Source organism: Xiphophorus couchianus, chromosome 3 (genome assembly GCF_001444195.1).
Source record: "Xiphophorus couchianus chromosome 3, X_couchianus-1.0, whole genome shotgun sequence".
Taxonomy (NCBI): domain Eukaryota; kingdom Metazoa; phylum Chordata; class Actinopteri; order Cyprinodontiformes; family Poeciliidae; genus Xiphophorus; species Xiphophorus couchianus.
In genome coordinates, this window is record NC_040230.1 from 16,935,540 (window position 1) to 16,950,062 (window position 14,523).

Sequence of the window (14,523 nt, forward strand, 5' to 3'; positions counted from 1 at the left end):
CTCCAAGTCTGAATCTTCTAATGGTATAGAGTTCTCCTTACAGACAATCAAACAAGAGTTTATGTATCTTTATGTCATGTTCACAAGTAATTGTGGGATGGAGCAAGAGATGGATAGTTTTAGAGCCTCTGGGGTAAGGCAGGAGCTGTTCTGGTCTATTGTGTTAAAACAAGAGCTGATTCAAAACAATGAGATGACTGAGAGAACAAGATCCTGGATACAAGTAACTACATTAAGTCCTGTAGGGTAGTTTTGCACTCACTCTTGTAGAGCTTTCAGCTCATATCAAGTTTAAAGTGGGAGGAGAAGTATATCGTCAGTAGCACATGCCCACAAAGCTAGATGTCTTGTCTTTCTAACGACCTGAACTTCAAACACACAGCAGTCACCATATTCTCACCTTCAGGGGTAAATGTTGCAATATTGTTCTGTACATGGTTGCTAAAGTTTGTCCTGTGACTTTTTTGTTTGTTTTGTTTAAATAGTGTTTGTCACCAGAGAAAGTTGTGCGCTCACTTACATTTTGACATAGAAAACTCAGCATCAATAGATTAAAGTTATCTAAAAACAGAAAAAAAAAATGTTGAGCATATTTTTGATTCTGCTACTGAACACCCCTGACACTTTCTTCTAGGTTGAATATGTGGAGGGGACAGCCTTGGTGCTTGGTTTCGAAGACCCGATGGTCCGGACCGACGACACACCAGTGAAGCGCTGCCTGCAGACCAAGTGGCCCTACATTGAGCTGCTGTGGGCCACCAACCTCTCACCGTCAATGAACTAGCACTGAAACATTTGGTGTGTCTTTGCATGTGGTCGGACCACTGCTGCCCCCGCCACATGGCCCTCCTCAGCTTCCCCTGTGCACACTGACCACAGAAGGTCAGCAGACCTCAGAGACTTACGCACATGCAACAGAGACCTATAACAACAAAAGAAACCCAATGCACACAGGGGACAAACATGTTAATGGAAAAAGCACTCAAGCCTGAGATCCATTTCTTACATCTACATTCACACATTCCACATAAATGCAAACTCTGCTTTGCAGTCACCATTGATTGTATTTAAGACACAGGATGCTTGTGATGAAATCATCTTGAAAAGAAAAAAATGATTTCCGTTACAGCACTGTGCTGTGCTGATAACTTCTGTTACAGTTTAGCAGCAGACATGTAAACACTGTTTAGAAAGCCGAATTTGGTTCAGCAAGCGTGTTGTTAAATGTCACACTGAACCACATGTAGAGCCAGTCGACTGTGAAACCCTAATCTTACACCAGAGCTACAGAACTGTTCAAACTTACCAAAGCTTCCTCTAATGAGAACACAAACTCACACGCCCGCCAACAGCCACTTCCACTGCTTGGAGTTTACAGCATTAAAGGGACCAACCCCGAAAGAGAGATCCTAACTGGAAGTTTTCTGCATTTTAACCAAGTTCAAATTGGTTTAGGTGCTCTGTGGGAGCTTTATGCATTGTAGGATGGTGGTTAAGTGCTTGTATTTATTATCACGCTCAAAGGTTCTGGAATAAACACTGTTTGTTTCTTTTGTTCAAATGCTGTGTGCTGCTTTTGTTTAAGCTTTTACATGTTAAACAACTACCTCCTAGATACCTGGCCATCCATTTGTCCATCATATTTTCTTCCATTTGTTTGACCGTCATCTGTCCATTTATTTATCCATCCATCTTATCAACCATCCATCCTTCAATTTTGTCAATTATTTCTCCAATTGCTTACCTATCATCAATCTATTTGTTCTTCAGCCATTTGTAGATCGATCTGTTTCATTTGTCCATCATCCTTCTGTTTGTCCATCCATTCATTCTGTTGACTATTCTATATCCATGACCTTTATGACCTTTCGTACTATCAATCCATCTGTCCAAATATACTGTTTCTTCATTTCTGTGGTGTTTGCAGGTTGCAGAGATAGGAGGATGGAGAAGTATGAATTTTTAACATGAAAAAACATCAAGGAACCCTGTATAAATTTGTCATGACCCAACAGGAGATGACCTCTGGTTTCAAATGTCTAAGCTCCTTTTTGTAGCTTTGGTAGTAAATCACCACAAACCTATGTTGTGTGTCCCAGAGAGAATCTAAATCAGTATCTTAATAAATCCGCCAGACACTAATGGCGACTTAAGTGGTTCTCTGTAAACAGAAAGTAATCCCATTCAGACAGAAGATTGTGTTTATCGAGCACCAAAACTTCCATAAAAAAGACAAATCAAACTCTACACTTCTACTTCAAACACAATGCCAAACTGTTGGCTAGTATGAAATACAGGCATAATTTGCATTTTCAACGATTGTAGGTTGCAGATTAGTTTAATTAAACTTAACTTATTAATTTGTGGAGAACTGTTCTCCCACTCTGTCCATAAACATTAGTGTAGTAATCTAGCCCGCATGTGTTTTAATAAAGAAAAAATGCAATTCAATGAGTTTATAGAGAGGGAAAAGGAGTAAGGGCTTGGTGTGAAATAAATAAACCACTACTGTTGCTGTGCTGTAATCAATCCAGAGTGACCTGCAGTAAATCTCTGATCAGAGCACACTGGCAGGATGTAGCCTGAACAACGAGTGTGTAGTCCTGGTAATGCTGTAATGGGGGATTCTGCTAGATTTGAAGACAGATGTTAAAGTCTGCACCAACACACTTCTACACTTAGACACCTGATAAATAGCATTGCGTCATGGTTGCCTTAAAGCAAAACCATTGCACTGTTTTCACATTTGATCATCCTCATCTCCCTTTTATTTCTCTAATGGTCACAGGGGGAAAAACGTCTGCAGCTGATCCAACTGTTCATGTTGTGCAGTTCTTTTTCTCCTCTCTGTTCATTTAGATTTTCAAAGAAACACCTGAGATAGACCAGACCCTCTTCTGTTCCTTGTTCTCTCTCTTTAGTCTGACACCCTCTTTACTGCTCTAAAGGAGATAAACCAAGCCTATGTTAAATTTAAAAAATGGAGGACAGAATGAATGGATTGGTGTGAAACATTTTGGGTCACATGAAGGTCTCCACTTGGCAGGTAAGAATTTGCCTTCTATCCTGGCCACACTTTCCTGATTTTTATTTTCTTTAAGGTGTTAATTTATTACTTAAACCTGGGCTGACTCGAGGTATAGGCAGACCTTGAACTTAACGATGGTCCCCTGGGTGACTAAAGGGAATTTGAATTCACAAAAACCAAGGCAAACTTTTATCCATGAATGTGTTTGCACTCTTAATACTTGCAAGGTGATAAGGTGGTTGGTGTCTATTTTATTGGTCACCAGTTTGGAAAATGTTAATGTTTAAAGGTTAGATCAAGGAGCGCTGGGTGTATGATTTCATAACTTCAGGGCCACATCCTGACATTTTGCAGATTATGTCATTGTGCTGATGTCCTCAGGTTCAGCACACACTGGAACAGTTAGTTGGTGGTTGGGATGAAAGTCAGTCCCATAGTCTAATTCTTTATTGGCTAACTGGATAATTATAAAACGGGTTTTGTACATGCAGAATTAAAAATAATCATGCTTAGATAACTTAAACGGTGTTTAGTTGCCTTAGTAGTTGCAGGCTTAACTAGAGGCGGGCTCCAAAATCAAATTCTGCTCAAGGCCCCATGCAACCTTGGGCCCCTAATGTGAATTAGCAACTCCTGCGTTTATAAAGAGGGTGCAACAGTTTCTCCTCAACATACCAAAGATTTTACAAGACAAATGCTCCTAAGTGTGCAAAACTAAATATACAGAGCCAGTCTGGTGTGGCCTGTCACCTCTAGACGGCTTTTCACTGGAGGATATTATTTCCAACATGAAGAAAGTTTGTTACCTCAGCGGTCTGAGGGAGGGTAAAATCGCCTGGTGATGACTGAAACGGTGATGCGGAGGTGTGGTGGGGGCACACCAGACTACTTTAAAACGTCCACATCCTATAACTTGAGAGATTTCTGCTGTGAGCCGACCTAATAATTAGCGACATAATTACAAGAGATTATTCTCAACGGAAGGAAACGCGGTCCTGTTTTAGGGGTATGAATGGCTTGTTAAAAAGGAGAACTGAAAGGTGTTTTAATTCACTAATTACGCGCGTGCGCGTCCACTATTTGCGCGCGCCAGGCATTTGTGAACTGGTTTGTTACATAAATGTTACTTTAATATAATAAATTACTTCGGGATGGGGTTTATAAATTAGCTGTGCTGTAAAATGAGCGGTGACGCGCCAACCTCCCTTTGCGCGCTTGGATGTGGTTTGTGCCTGGTGTGTGTGCGGGCGTTGGGGTGTGTGTGTGTTGGAGGGGGGGGTTACGTTTTGTGCAGAGGGTGGGAGCCCGGCGGTGCAGTCTTGTGTAGCGGAGGCTCTGGCTAGATCTGGTGGTTTACGGGTGTCAAGAAGCAGATCAGACGGAGTGCAGCAGCGTGATCTTCACATTCTGGACAAACGTGTAAACTTCTCCCTCACCTGCACATAGGGAGCCCTCTATATTTCTCCTCCTTTTCTGGGGAATGCCGCGCAGCCTGCTCTCCTTCAGGATGGAGCGTGTGTGGGATTGTGCCTCCTCCGCCGGGATGTTTATGCTGGGGGTGCTCTCTGTGCTGTGGCCGGCGCCAAACCGCGTTTGGAGTTTTAACCTTTACGCAGAGCATCCCACGGTTTACAGCGGACCCGACGGGAGTTATTTCGGATATTCTGTTGACTTCTATCAAGCAAACACTGAGAGGAACACGTGAGTGACCAAATAAGCTCCAATATATTCCTTAAAAGTTTGTTTTCGATTTTTGTTTTCTCCAATTATTCATTATAAAATGGTTAAATTGCAAAATGTGAGGTGGATGGTGTTTGTATTATTCCCCTATACTGATCATGTTAAATTATCAATTAGCTGTTTCTGTCTTCTATATGCCTTGTCCCCTTCTCCTCCTCCCCCCTTGTACCCACCAGGATTAGTGTGCTGGTGGGGGCTCCTAAAGCGAACACCTCCCAACCGGGCATCGTGGAGGCTGGAGCCGTCTATTACTGTCCCTGGCCAGGACAGCCCGATAGCTGCACACAGATTCCCTTTGATAATTCCAGTGAGTCACCTGATGCATTTTCAAACTTTTTATTTCTTTCGGATCACAACAGGAAAAACACTGACAGATTTTGAATAATTCTGTTTTCTCGGGACTGCGACTGTTCAAAAGAATTTGGAGGGACTGGATAGACATGTCTATCAGGTCGTGACAGACATGTTCATTAGAAATCCACCAATGAGTCTTTTCTTGACCAATACTGACTACAACTTTCTCTGAGGTCTGAACTTCTCAGAAATTTTGATCGGTTTAGATTTTTTACTATTTTAATATAAAAGATTAAAAAAGGGGGGATTTGGTTTTTGAATAGAGACTATAGTTTTTAATCAATCAGAAAATAAAGCAATTGCTCACTTTTGATTCAACACAAATGTCTCTATTCTTTATTTAATATTTAGTACAATTCAAAAGCCCTCCAAAGTGCACAGTGTTGATTGGTGTGTTTTTTCTCTGAAACTGATGGGGGTTCTTAGCTTTAAAACATTTCATAAACTGGGGGATGAATATTCCCTCTTTTGTATTTGGCCTGCTCATCAGGTTGGTCCATTTTAATATTTTGATTGCTTGCTTCTAGTCTTCATGAGTGATCACATGTGTTGCTGCATTTAGAAAAGGACATAAAATATGTGGATCTCATGAATTTCTCCTGGCAATGAAAAACAAATCACCCCACAAGTCTGCTGCATCGTGTTCGTACTGCTATCCAATATATTATCATCAGTGTCCAATCTATGTCTCTGACACACTGACTAGTAAAGTGTGTGTTCGTGAACTAGAGGGAAAGAATAGGGGGTGTGATAGGGAGGGGGGTTAAACTGTAAGCACATGGGAATTTGGTTCCCAGTCGAAAGACCGGGAGATTGGGTGAGGTCTGCTTTTTATTAGATCTTGAAAATGTACGCCTGTGTCCTTTCCACACCCCTTGTCCCGCTCTGATTCTCCATCAGTCTGTCCCTCTCCTTCGTGGTTTTTGAGATCACAAGAAGAGCTGCAGATTAAACTGAATGATAAAAGCAGTGGTTTCTTCTTTTTAAGGAGAAATCACATGTTTTACGAATTCAAGAAAAGATGCAAAACTACACAGCATGTTGGACAGAAGGCAGTATTTAAATCTTTGACTTTTAAGGAGATAAACTTCAGGCGGATGGAAAGTGAAACTGTGGGTTGTTATGCTGGTGTTAAGTTAGAGAGAATATGAAACTGCATTCATAGTATGCCAAAAGTGGAAAAGTAGTAGTTGGGGATGAAGACTTGGACATGTTTCGAGATGGACACAGTTAAAAAATCAATACCCCAAGCTCCTGGTAACTCTGGAGGAGCTGCAGAGATCTGTCCATCCAACAATCCATATTCTTACACTCTTGTTCCTTGTAGGGTCAGGAGGGGTGCTGGAGCCTATCTCTATCAGCGAGACGCTGCAGAGATCCTTATTGAAGAATCTGTGAATACAATTCACAGGTTGTACACTTTACACACGTTATGTTTCCTTTTTTATGGAAGATTAGCTAGAAGAAAGCATCTTCTTGAAAGAAAGCTATAAGAATCCTACACTTGAAATAAAAATTGGTCAGGTGAGACCAAAACTGAACTTAGAGTTGGAGTTGAAACCATGTTCATTTCTTTCTACTTCAGTTATGCATCACTCTGTGTGTTGGTCTATCACATAGAATCCCAATGAAATGCATTGATATTAATATTTTTATCATTTGTATTATTTGTCTTGACAATTATGATAAGAAGAATTTATGTGTTCAGAAAGAAGTTTGCAATGTGAATCAGCACTTTTCTTGAACTCACTAATAGAAGATGAAAGAAGACAAAAGCCTAATAGTGCTAAATCAAACACCTGCTTGTCTGAAACCACTGTATTCCTGTAAATCACTGTATGTGTCTGTGCACACATGTGCTAAAGCAGAGTGCTTAATGAGGAGAGGTCTGTGTGGGTCTGATGAGACCCAGCTGGTCTTTAAAAACGTGTTGGAAAATATCTTCATCAACTAAAACTCATACACCAAATAGGACATTTTATAGAGATTTCCAGTGTGGAATCTAAACCGTCATCCTTGTGATCTTGTCTCAGTCTGAGTCAGTTTGTTGAGTGTTACTTGTTTATGAGAAGGCTTTAACAGAAAAAAGCCACCATATCCTGTCAAGTGTTAGTCTCAGGGGGGCAAATGGTGTTTTGCTGTGTGTGTTAAAGGCCTGTTTAGGAGTTTGCTGTTTACGCTTGCTCATTAAGGACAAATGATCACAGACCACATTACCAGGGACTACGTCACTTTTACAGCAAGCACTTTGAAATCTCTGTTTTGTTGCCTTTTTTGTGTTTATGCCTTTTCCATTCTTCCATCTGCCCATCTATCTCTTCTACCAGATAACAGAATGATTAAAGTAAACGGCACCAGAGAGCCCCTAGAGTTTAAGTCCCACCAGTGGTTTGGAGCATCAGTCAGGACGCACAAAGGAAAAGTGGTGGTGAGTGGACATGATGTCGTCGTAACTCTTGAAGTTTGCAGGTGTTGATAAAGTGAAACTCAGAGATTTACTCTTTGCAGGCCTGTGCGCCTCTCTACCACTGGCGGACGGTAAAGAGAGATGGGGAGAAGGACCCCGTGGGAACCTGCTATGTTGCTGTCCAGAACTTCAGCGCTTATGCAGAGTACTCACCCTGCAGAACCAGTAAGTAAATCTGCAGTTTCACCTGCAAAAGCCTTCATCTTCATCTTGTGCTTTTAGGTGTTTAGATTATGTTCAACCTCGTTTTAAAAAGTAAATCGCCACAAAAATTGATAACATTGTCTTTTGCTGTACTTATTTTGCAGTGGACATCAGAATTATTATTTTATGACTTAGAGAGACATTCCAACCATAGTTTTAACAGTGGTGAAGAATTAGACCAGAAATAACTCCACTGAATAAAACATAAAATCGTGCAGAAACTTATGATTTAATTGTAGATTAAATCTACACATAATCTCCCACTGATATTTGGCAACAACGGGTTTCCCTTGGCCATCACCAACGTCCTGGCAGAATCCCTGGTGAATATTTGACCACTCTTCAAATTAGAAATGGTAGAGATCATTTGAATTGTTTGGTTGACATTGACTGACATTTAGCCACAGTCTACAAATTTCCAGCAGGTGAACAGGACTTTTCTAGAAGCTTAATGCTGCCCGGTGTTCCTTCTTTACCCAGATTTGAGATGATTGTCCTGTTGGAACATCCAGCTTCAAGATGAGATAGTTTGCAGTCATTTTGCACATGCTTTTAAATAGGAGTAAAGAGGATAAGAAGGAAATCCCTGGACAGGAAAGTTTATATTTCAATTTCAGGGGCAATCTTTACTAATGGAGAGAACAATTTTGCTTGGTGGGAACTTTTTTATAATCTTCACACAACTGTAGACACTGATATTAGTTGGTTGGTTAGGCAGATCTTGCAATTGGCACAAGGACTCCCAGAACCTTTCCACTTGCCCTTTCTAAAGTTAATCCCAGTCAATCTGTGTGTTTTGCATCACAACCAAATTTGTTTTTCTAAAGCGCAAGGAAAAAGTGTAGGAGACTCTATTCGTCCAGCTGACAAGCAGTGCACATCAGTAGGTTGGGTTGGAGAAGTTGCATGCTCCTTTTTGGTTCAAACAGCAGGAGAAAACAGCACCTTCTTGACATTTTAAGACACAGGAACTGCATGGCAGTAATTTTTAGCCGTCCAGAGACCATAACCTTTGAAACCTGAGTATAACCTAATGCCTGTACCCAGCCAATGCTCACACTAGTGATTATTTTCTCTCATGAGATCATCGCTAAGACATATTGTATTTATTCTTTTCAAAGTTTAATGAGGTACATGTGAGATACTTGAAACAGAAACAAATCAGCATGACTAGACAGAAACAAGAGGGCAATTTCTGTCTCTTCTTTCCCCATAACAAATCACCTAGCCCAATCTTTTATAAGCCCCCATGGAAACCTAAAAATAATCTCTTCATCAGTTAATCAGTCTCTCTCTCCTCAGCCCTCTTCCCTCTGTCATCACAACTGTACGTTAGATTTATGGCACCCCTCACACTCCCCACCTTTTACCTACACGTCTTCTTTTCATACATCCAACTCTTTTCTGTGTCTTTCACCGTCTCCATGCGAGTTTCTAAATTCTGTAAGTAAATACGGCACACTGCCAAGATGTCATGATCTGAAGAAATGAAGGCTAACAGGTGGTACAAAGTAAACAGCAGATAAAATCTTGCCCTTGGTGTGCCCTCCATCATGCTCACGCTTTTATACACACGTCCTCTCTTTGGTAACTGGCTCAGTGTTAAATATTTCAATTTATGTTATTTATGTCTGTGCTGACTAATCAAGACATGAATAATTGCGCTGTAAACGCAACAGTTCCCATAGGGGAATATTTTGAAGAGCTTTCAGGACTGGGCAACTTGAGTCTGTATTGTGTGCTGGAGGCAGCGTTTTCTGCCACCAGCTGTTTTTTTTCCTTCATATTAACATATTTTGGCGGCCTCGCAGACCTCTGCTGTAACTGACTTATTGTTTACTCTGTAAATGCACTTGTATAGTCATGCATCATTAAGTTTCACCTCAGGCTGCCAGGGAAATGAAGACAAATTTATGATGCACACGGTAAGTTTGGTGTGTTTATGTGCAGTTAGATTATGTCATTTAGAACAGAAAAAACGATGATTAGTTTTAGTTTTTTTATGTGAGATTCAAGTTTCTCTTATTGTTGGGAAGAGACATCCTGTGTTACACTAAAACTGTCTAAATATTCGAGCCAAGGACATCCAGCAGATTTACCAATTACACAGATTTTATTTCACATTTTTATGTCAATATTTGCTCGCTTCCCAGAAGATTTAGAACAAGTGGTAAAAAATTCTAGCAGTGGTTTTGGTAAATTATGTTGTACTAGCTGGTAGATGAGAAGTCCCTTTAAAAAATCATCATATCCAGTGAGCTTTCCACATTTTCCTCACCCTAAAACCACAAACCTCAATCTTTTTTGTTGGGATGTTTTGTAAAGCCACCACAATGTAACATAATTGTCAAAGGTGCGTGTTTTCAAAATGTTTTATAAATGAAAATCAAATCATGATGTCCTATGTATTTAACCTCTTGAGTATATACTCTGAAGAACCTTTCTGTTCAGCTGCCAGTGTTTTGTGGTATGTGTCGACAATCCTTTCTCAACTACGGATTGAAATGATTTCAGCTTCTAACACATCTTCTTCCAGAATATCCATGTATTTATCTTTGTATTTATCCAATTCCCTATTATCTCTGACTGTCTTCCCTACAGCATGATTCTGCCACCACCATGCACCACGGTGGTGATGATGTGACTTGTCTAATATTCTTTGACATTCTTTGGCATTTATTGAACTCCACTTTCTGATTAGGTGACTCCAGTTTTACTTAGTGGTATAAAAATAAAAGGGGCTGGACATCAATACTTTTTCAAGGTATTATACTAAAAAAGAGCTGATCATCTGCAACCAGAAGAAAAGATATTTTGTTAGTTCTTGACCTTGTTGCCAAAATCTGGGTATGCATTAGATTTGATGTTCATGCAAAGTAATCAGATCCTTTAAAAAAAATCTTTAGTGAAAAACAGTTTTCCATACATTTTGCATGTGTTTTCTGTTACTTTCAGATGATCCAGATCCAGAGGGACAGGGATTCTGCCAGGCTGGTTTCAGTGTGGATTTCACTAAGGTAAAAACCTGCAGGATGTATCACAAGTTTTCATCGGTATGATGTCCTGGATTATCAAATTGAAGACCTTCAAAGATTTATGGCCGGTGAGGCAGCTCTCTTCCCTGGAGAAGCCCCACCTCTCAAAGTGACCCACTGCCTCTTAACATGCACTTACATGCACACATTCTTTCACTGTAAAATCAGTGTGAACCTTGACCTCTGCCTCATGATCCAACTCTACCCTCCTGTACAGGAAGCTGTCATTCTCTGCAGGATGTCAACAGGCATGACAGCAGAAAACATGTGTGCACACACACACAGCTATAGCCTCCATGACAAAGCCAAACAGTGTAACTCTTCTGTTTGCACAAACATGTTCAGATTACTTCATAAACTATGGCAAACTGACAAATTTTTTATCATTGCAGGAGGGAAGGCTTGTACTAGGAGGACCTGGAAGCTTTTATTGGCAAGGTAACTAAAGCAGCAGTGTTGAAATGATAGCGAATGAGCAGTATGAGACCTAGCAGCGAAGCCCAAATATGCACACTGATGCACTTGCTGAATCTTTTCTTTAAAAGGTTGAAATAGTTTCTCTCTCTGCCGCCTTTTTTCCCGCTTTTTCCTCCCTTGCTCGTTTGCTTAATGCCTCTCTCTGGCTGCAGTCGAACAGGAAGTGGGTGTTTAGGTGCTGTAATGAGCTGATCGGGGGTGAAATGGAGTGTGGAGGAGCTGCCCCTCTGCTCGGAGATATAACACAGGGTGGTTAGGGAAAGCTTCAGAGAAAGGGGAATAAAATAGGAGAGTGCACGGTGAGGAGAGAGAGTAGTTAGAAATGAGCTTTACTGTGGTTGTGACAGATACATGGTTCTTCAGAGAGAAAGATGAGAAGGGAGTGTTCAGATAGTCAGACAGAAAAAAAGACATGCATGGTTGACTAAAGCAGAGGGATAAAGTGTCTTAATAGGTGTAGCTGGAGTGTGACAGAGAAGTTGTTGGAGTGTGTCTGTACTCCTCCAGCTCCAGGTGTTTGAAGGTGTTTAGGAATGTGTATGGCAGCCAGAAATAGAAAAGATGTGCACCTGTTTCTTAGGAACATGGAGACTGTTATTGATCACTTGCACACACTCCTTTCTGTGTTCTTTGTTATCAAATCCCAAAACTTACTGCTAATTCTTTTGAGCTAGAAATGTACCAGACTTAGTTTTCTAGCTTGATTTACAGTGTTGTGAAAACTCACTTACTGATACCAAATTTGGGCATTTTTTTTTCTATCAGATGATATTAATAATAGATTTTTTCTCTCTGATTGTTGTTAAATGAACTGGAGATTTTACACAAAATTCTATAACAGCAGCAGGTCACAGTACTTTCTCTCTCTTCCCGGTATTGGACAGGTATTAATACAAATAAGATGGAATTGGAATATAAGAACTTGATTATAAGCTCTTTACAATTTTATCTGTGTTATTTTTTCCCTCGGAGCTCAAAACTGCAACATAATAAGAAATTAATATATTGTTTTGAGAAATTTACCAAAAAGTGTAACATCATGGTATGAGTAAAACTGTCACTGTTTTAGGGAATCACAGCAAACACAAAAGTTATTTGTTCTGCTTAATTCAGCTGTAATCATGATATCAACAGCATGTGTTGTTATTTTGGTACATAGATTTAAATAGAAGTATAGAATGTACACCTTATAAATTTAGTAGTAGTTTTAATTTGTGCATTGTGAAAATTATTAAACCCCCTTTTGTATTTTACCATTAAACTAAACTGATATGATTTGGTTAATTCAGACTACATGCTCTAGTATCTATCCTTTAAAAAGCAGATATATTGTGATAGGTGTAAGTATATTTCTATTTATGTCCTTCCTGATAAATAAAATATTGAAATGCATGATCAAAATCTCCAAATCAATGAAGTATTTTTGCAGATGGTGAGTATATGTAAACTTCTGACATGCGCTGTAGTATTAATACTGTTGCTGCTGCCAGATGTTAAATAATGAATGGTCCAACATACAAGCCCCGTATTACACACGCAACATAAAAAGCTTAATGGATGGTTCCCTCTCTGTCTGCAGCGTAGTAAGGCAGGCTGCCTCCTGTTAAAACACTTCCTACAAATGTTTATAAAAGCACTCAGCCTGGATTTTTATGGCCTCTAATATACACTGATTATCTTTAGCCTTCGGCCTGATTCATCATAAAATAAGACTTATATACAACCTTGTTATCGCCAGGTGTGAAGAACATCTCAAATCAGCAGCAGTGACTCATGCATCTGTGTTAACAGTTTGTCTCATTAATCTGAGGGAGGTTTAATATTGACTGGACGTGTTGGCTTGAGAGATAAACTCAAAGCATGGTGGGAGAGGAACGGGTGAGGGGGTTAAGAGGGCACATTTTCCTTCCCGACAGTTCGCTCACACATAAAGGAGGATTTATGGAAGGTAGAGGACGACCACAGATAAAATCATTTGTTTGTTTAACCTCTTGTTGAACAGCAGAGGAAGGGTGTTGTTTGAGTGCCCACCTATCATTTATAATCCTCTCTGCAGAGAGAAGTGGAGGATTTGTAATTTTTATTTTATTTCGGGGTTTCTGCTCTTGCTTTACCAGGAATGTGTTACTTTTACTCTAGGAATGGTTCACATGGAGCGGGCAGCTGAGCCAAACTTTAGCAGCGGGGCTCCCCTACTCAGCTCCCATGTGGTTAAAAGCACTGTCCAAGAGCAGATGTCTCAAGGACTCTCTTCTTTCTGTTTGTTTTTTCTCCAACAAGTTTGTGTGTGTTTATGTGTGTGTGAGTGCAGGTCAGGTGATGACAGCGGGGATAGCAGAAATACTGAATGGCTACTCTTTAAAGGCAGTCCTGAGACGAGTTCCAGGAGAGAAACAAACCGGAGCTGCTGAAGACACAAATGACGACAGTTACCTTGGTAACACTCAGGAATGCACTCATGCATGAATCATAAGCTTAATGATAACCAGCCTAATTATCAAGAATGAACAAGATCATATACCGAAACCATTATTTTTAAAAATGATCTCCATCACTGTGTATCTCTTCAGGTTACTCTGTGGCAGTGGGCGAGTTTACAGGAGACTCAGAACAAGGTGAGCAGACTTACAACCAACTGCAGAGAAAACTCAATGAAAAAAAAACATTGTTGACATTGATCAGAATTTCTAGGAATTATTAGTAAGTGAGCATAACAGCAGGTAGACTCTATATATCTGTCAATGGGTTGTTCGACATGCATGGCAGTAAAAACCTTTTTCTGTCCTACATTCACAAACATAATCCATGTTTATGGATTATGTTTATTAACTTTACAGCTAAAGTTCTTCTGGGACTTTAGCTGTAACCACTGGTAAACTGGACTTAGGCTGAGAATTGGATAACTAACACTCCTTGTGGGTTTGCCTTGAAATAAAGTGGAAAAGTATCTCATACTATTAAATACAGCAAATGAAATGTGGACCACTTTTGAGTCCACATTGAGTCCTTGTTTGAGTCCATGGCATCATAAATGCTTTTAAATGTTAGGTAAAATCTATGAATAAACAAAAAATCAGTCTTCAATGTCTTCTTCGATAGGATAAATGAACCTTCTTCCAAGATCTGGGCCTAAATCCTGGAGAAATCATGTGGGATGAGCTAAATGGAATAGAATATAAGCAATGAGCCATAACTCATGATGTTCTAGAGTGATTGTG

General features: G+C 40.0%; 2 protein-coding genes across 4 annotated transcripts in view; both read left to right on the top strand.

Moving 5' to 3' along the window:
• mindy3 (MINDY lysine 48 deubiquitinase 3) overlaps positions 1 to 1,561 on the top strand; it is a 35,372-nt gene extending 33,811 nt beyond the window's left edge. For all 3 annotated transcript variants that reach the window (XM_028012859.1, XM_028012861.1, XM_028012860.1), the window contains one exon: positions 635 to 1,561. In XM_028012859.1, the coding sequence (XP_027868660.1) occupies positions 635 to 784 (150 nt within the window). In that variant the 3' untranslated portion in view covers positions 785 to 1,561. The remainder of the gene's footprint in view (positions 1 to 634) is intronic.
• A 2,765-nt stretch (positions 1,562 to 4,326) lies between these two features.
• itga8 (integrin, alpha 8) overlaps positions 4,327 to 14,523 on the top strand; it is a 52,856-nt gene continuing 42,659 nt past the window's right edge. Inside the window, exons 1-8 of the mRNA XM_028012584.1 lie at positions 4,327 to 4,729; positions 4,945 to 5,075; positions 7,450 to 7,550; positions 7,631 to 7,754; positions 10,749 to 10,810; positions 11,221 to 11,266; positions 13,617 to 13,742; positions 13,876 to 13,920. Coding sequence (XP_027868385.1) covers positions 4,509 to 4,729; positions 4,945 to 5,075; positions 7,450 to 7,550; positions 7,631 to 7,754; positions 10,749 to 10,810; positions 11,221 to 11,266; positions 13,617 to 13,742; positions 13,876 to 13,920 — 856 coding nt within the window. The 5' untranslated portion in view covers positions 4,327 to 4,508. The remainder of the gene's footprint in view (positions 4,730 to 4,944; positions 5,076 to 7,449; positions 7,551 to 7,630; positions 7,755 to 10,748; positions 10,811 to 11,220; positions 11,267 to 13,616; positions 13,743 to 13,875; positions 13,921 to 14,523) is intronic.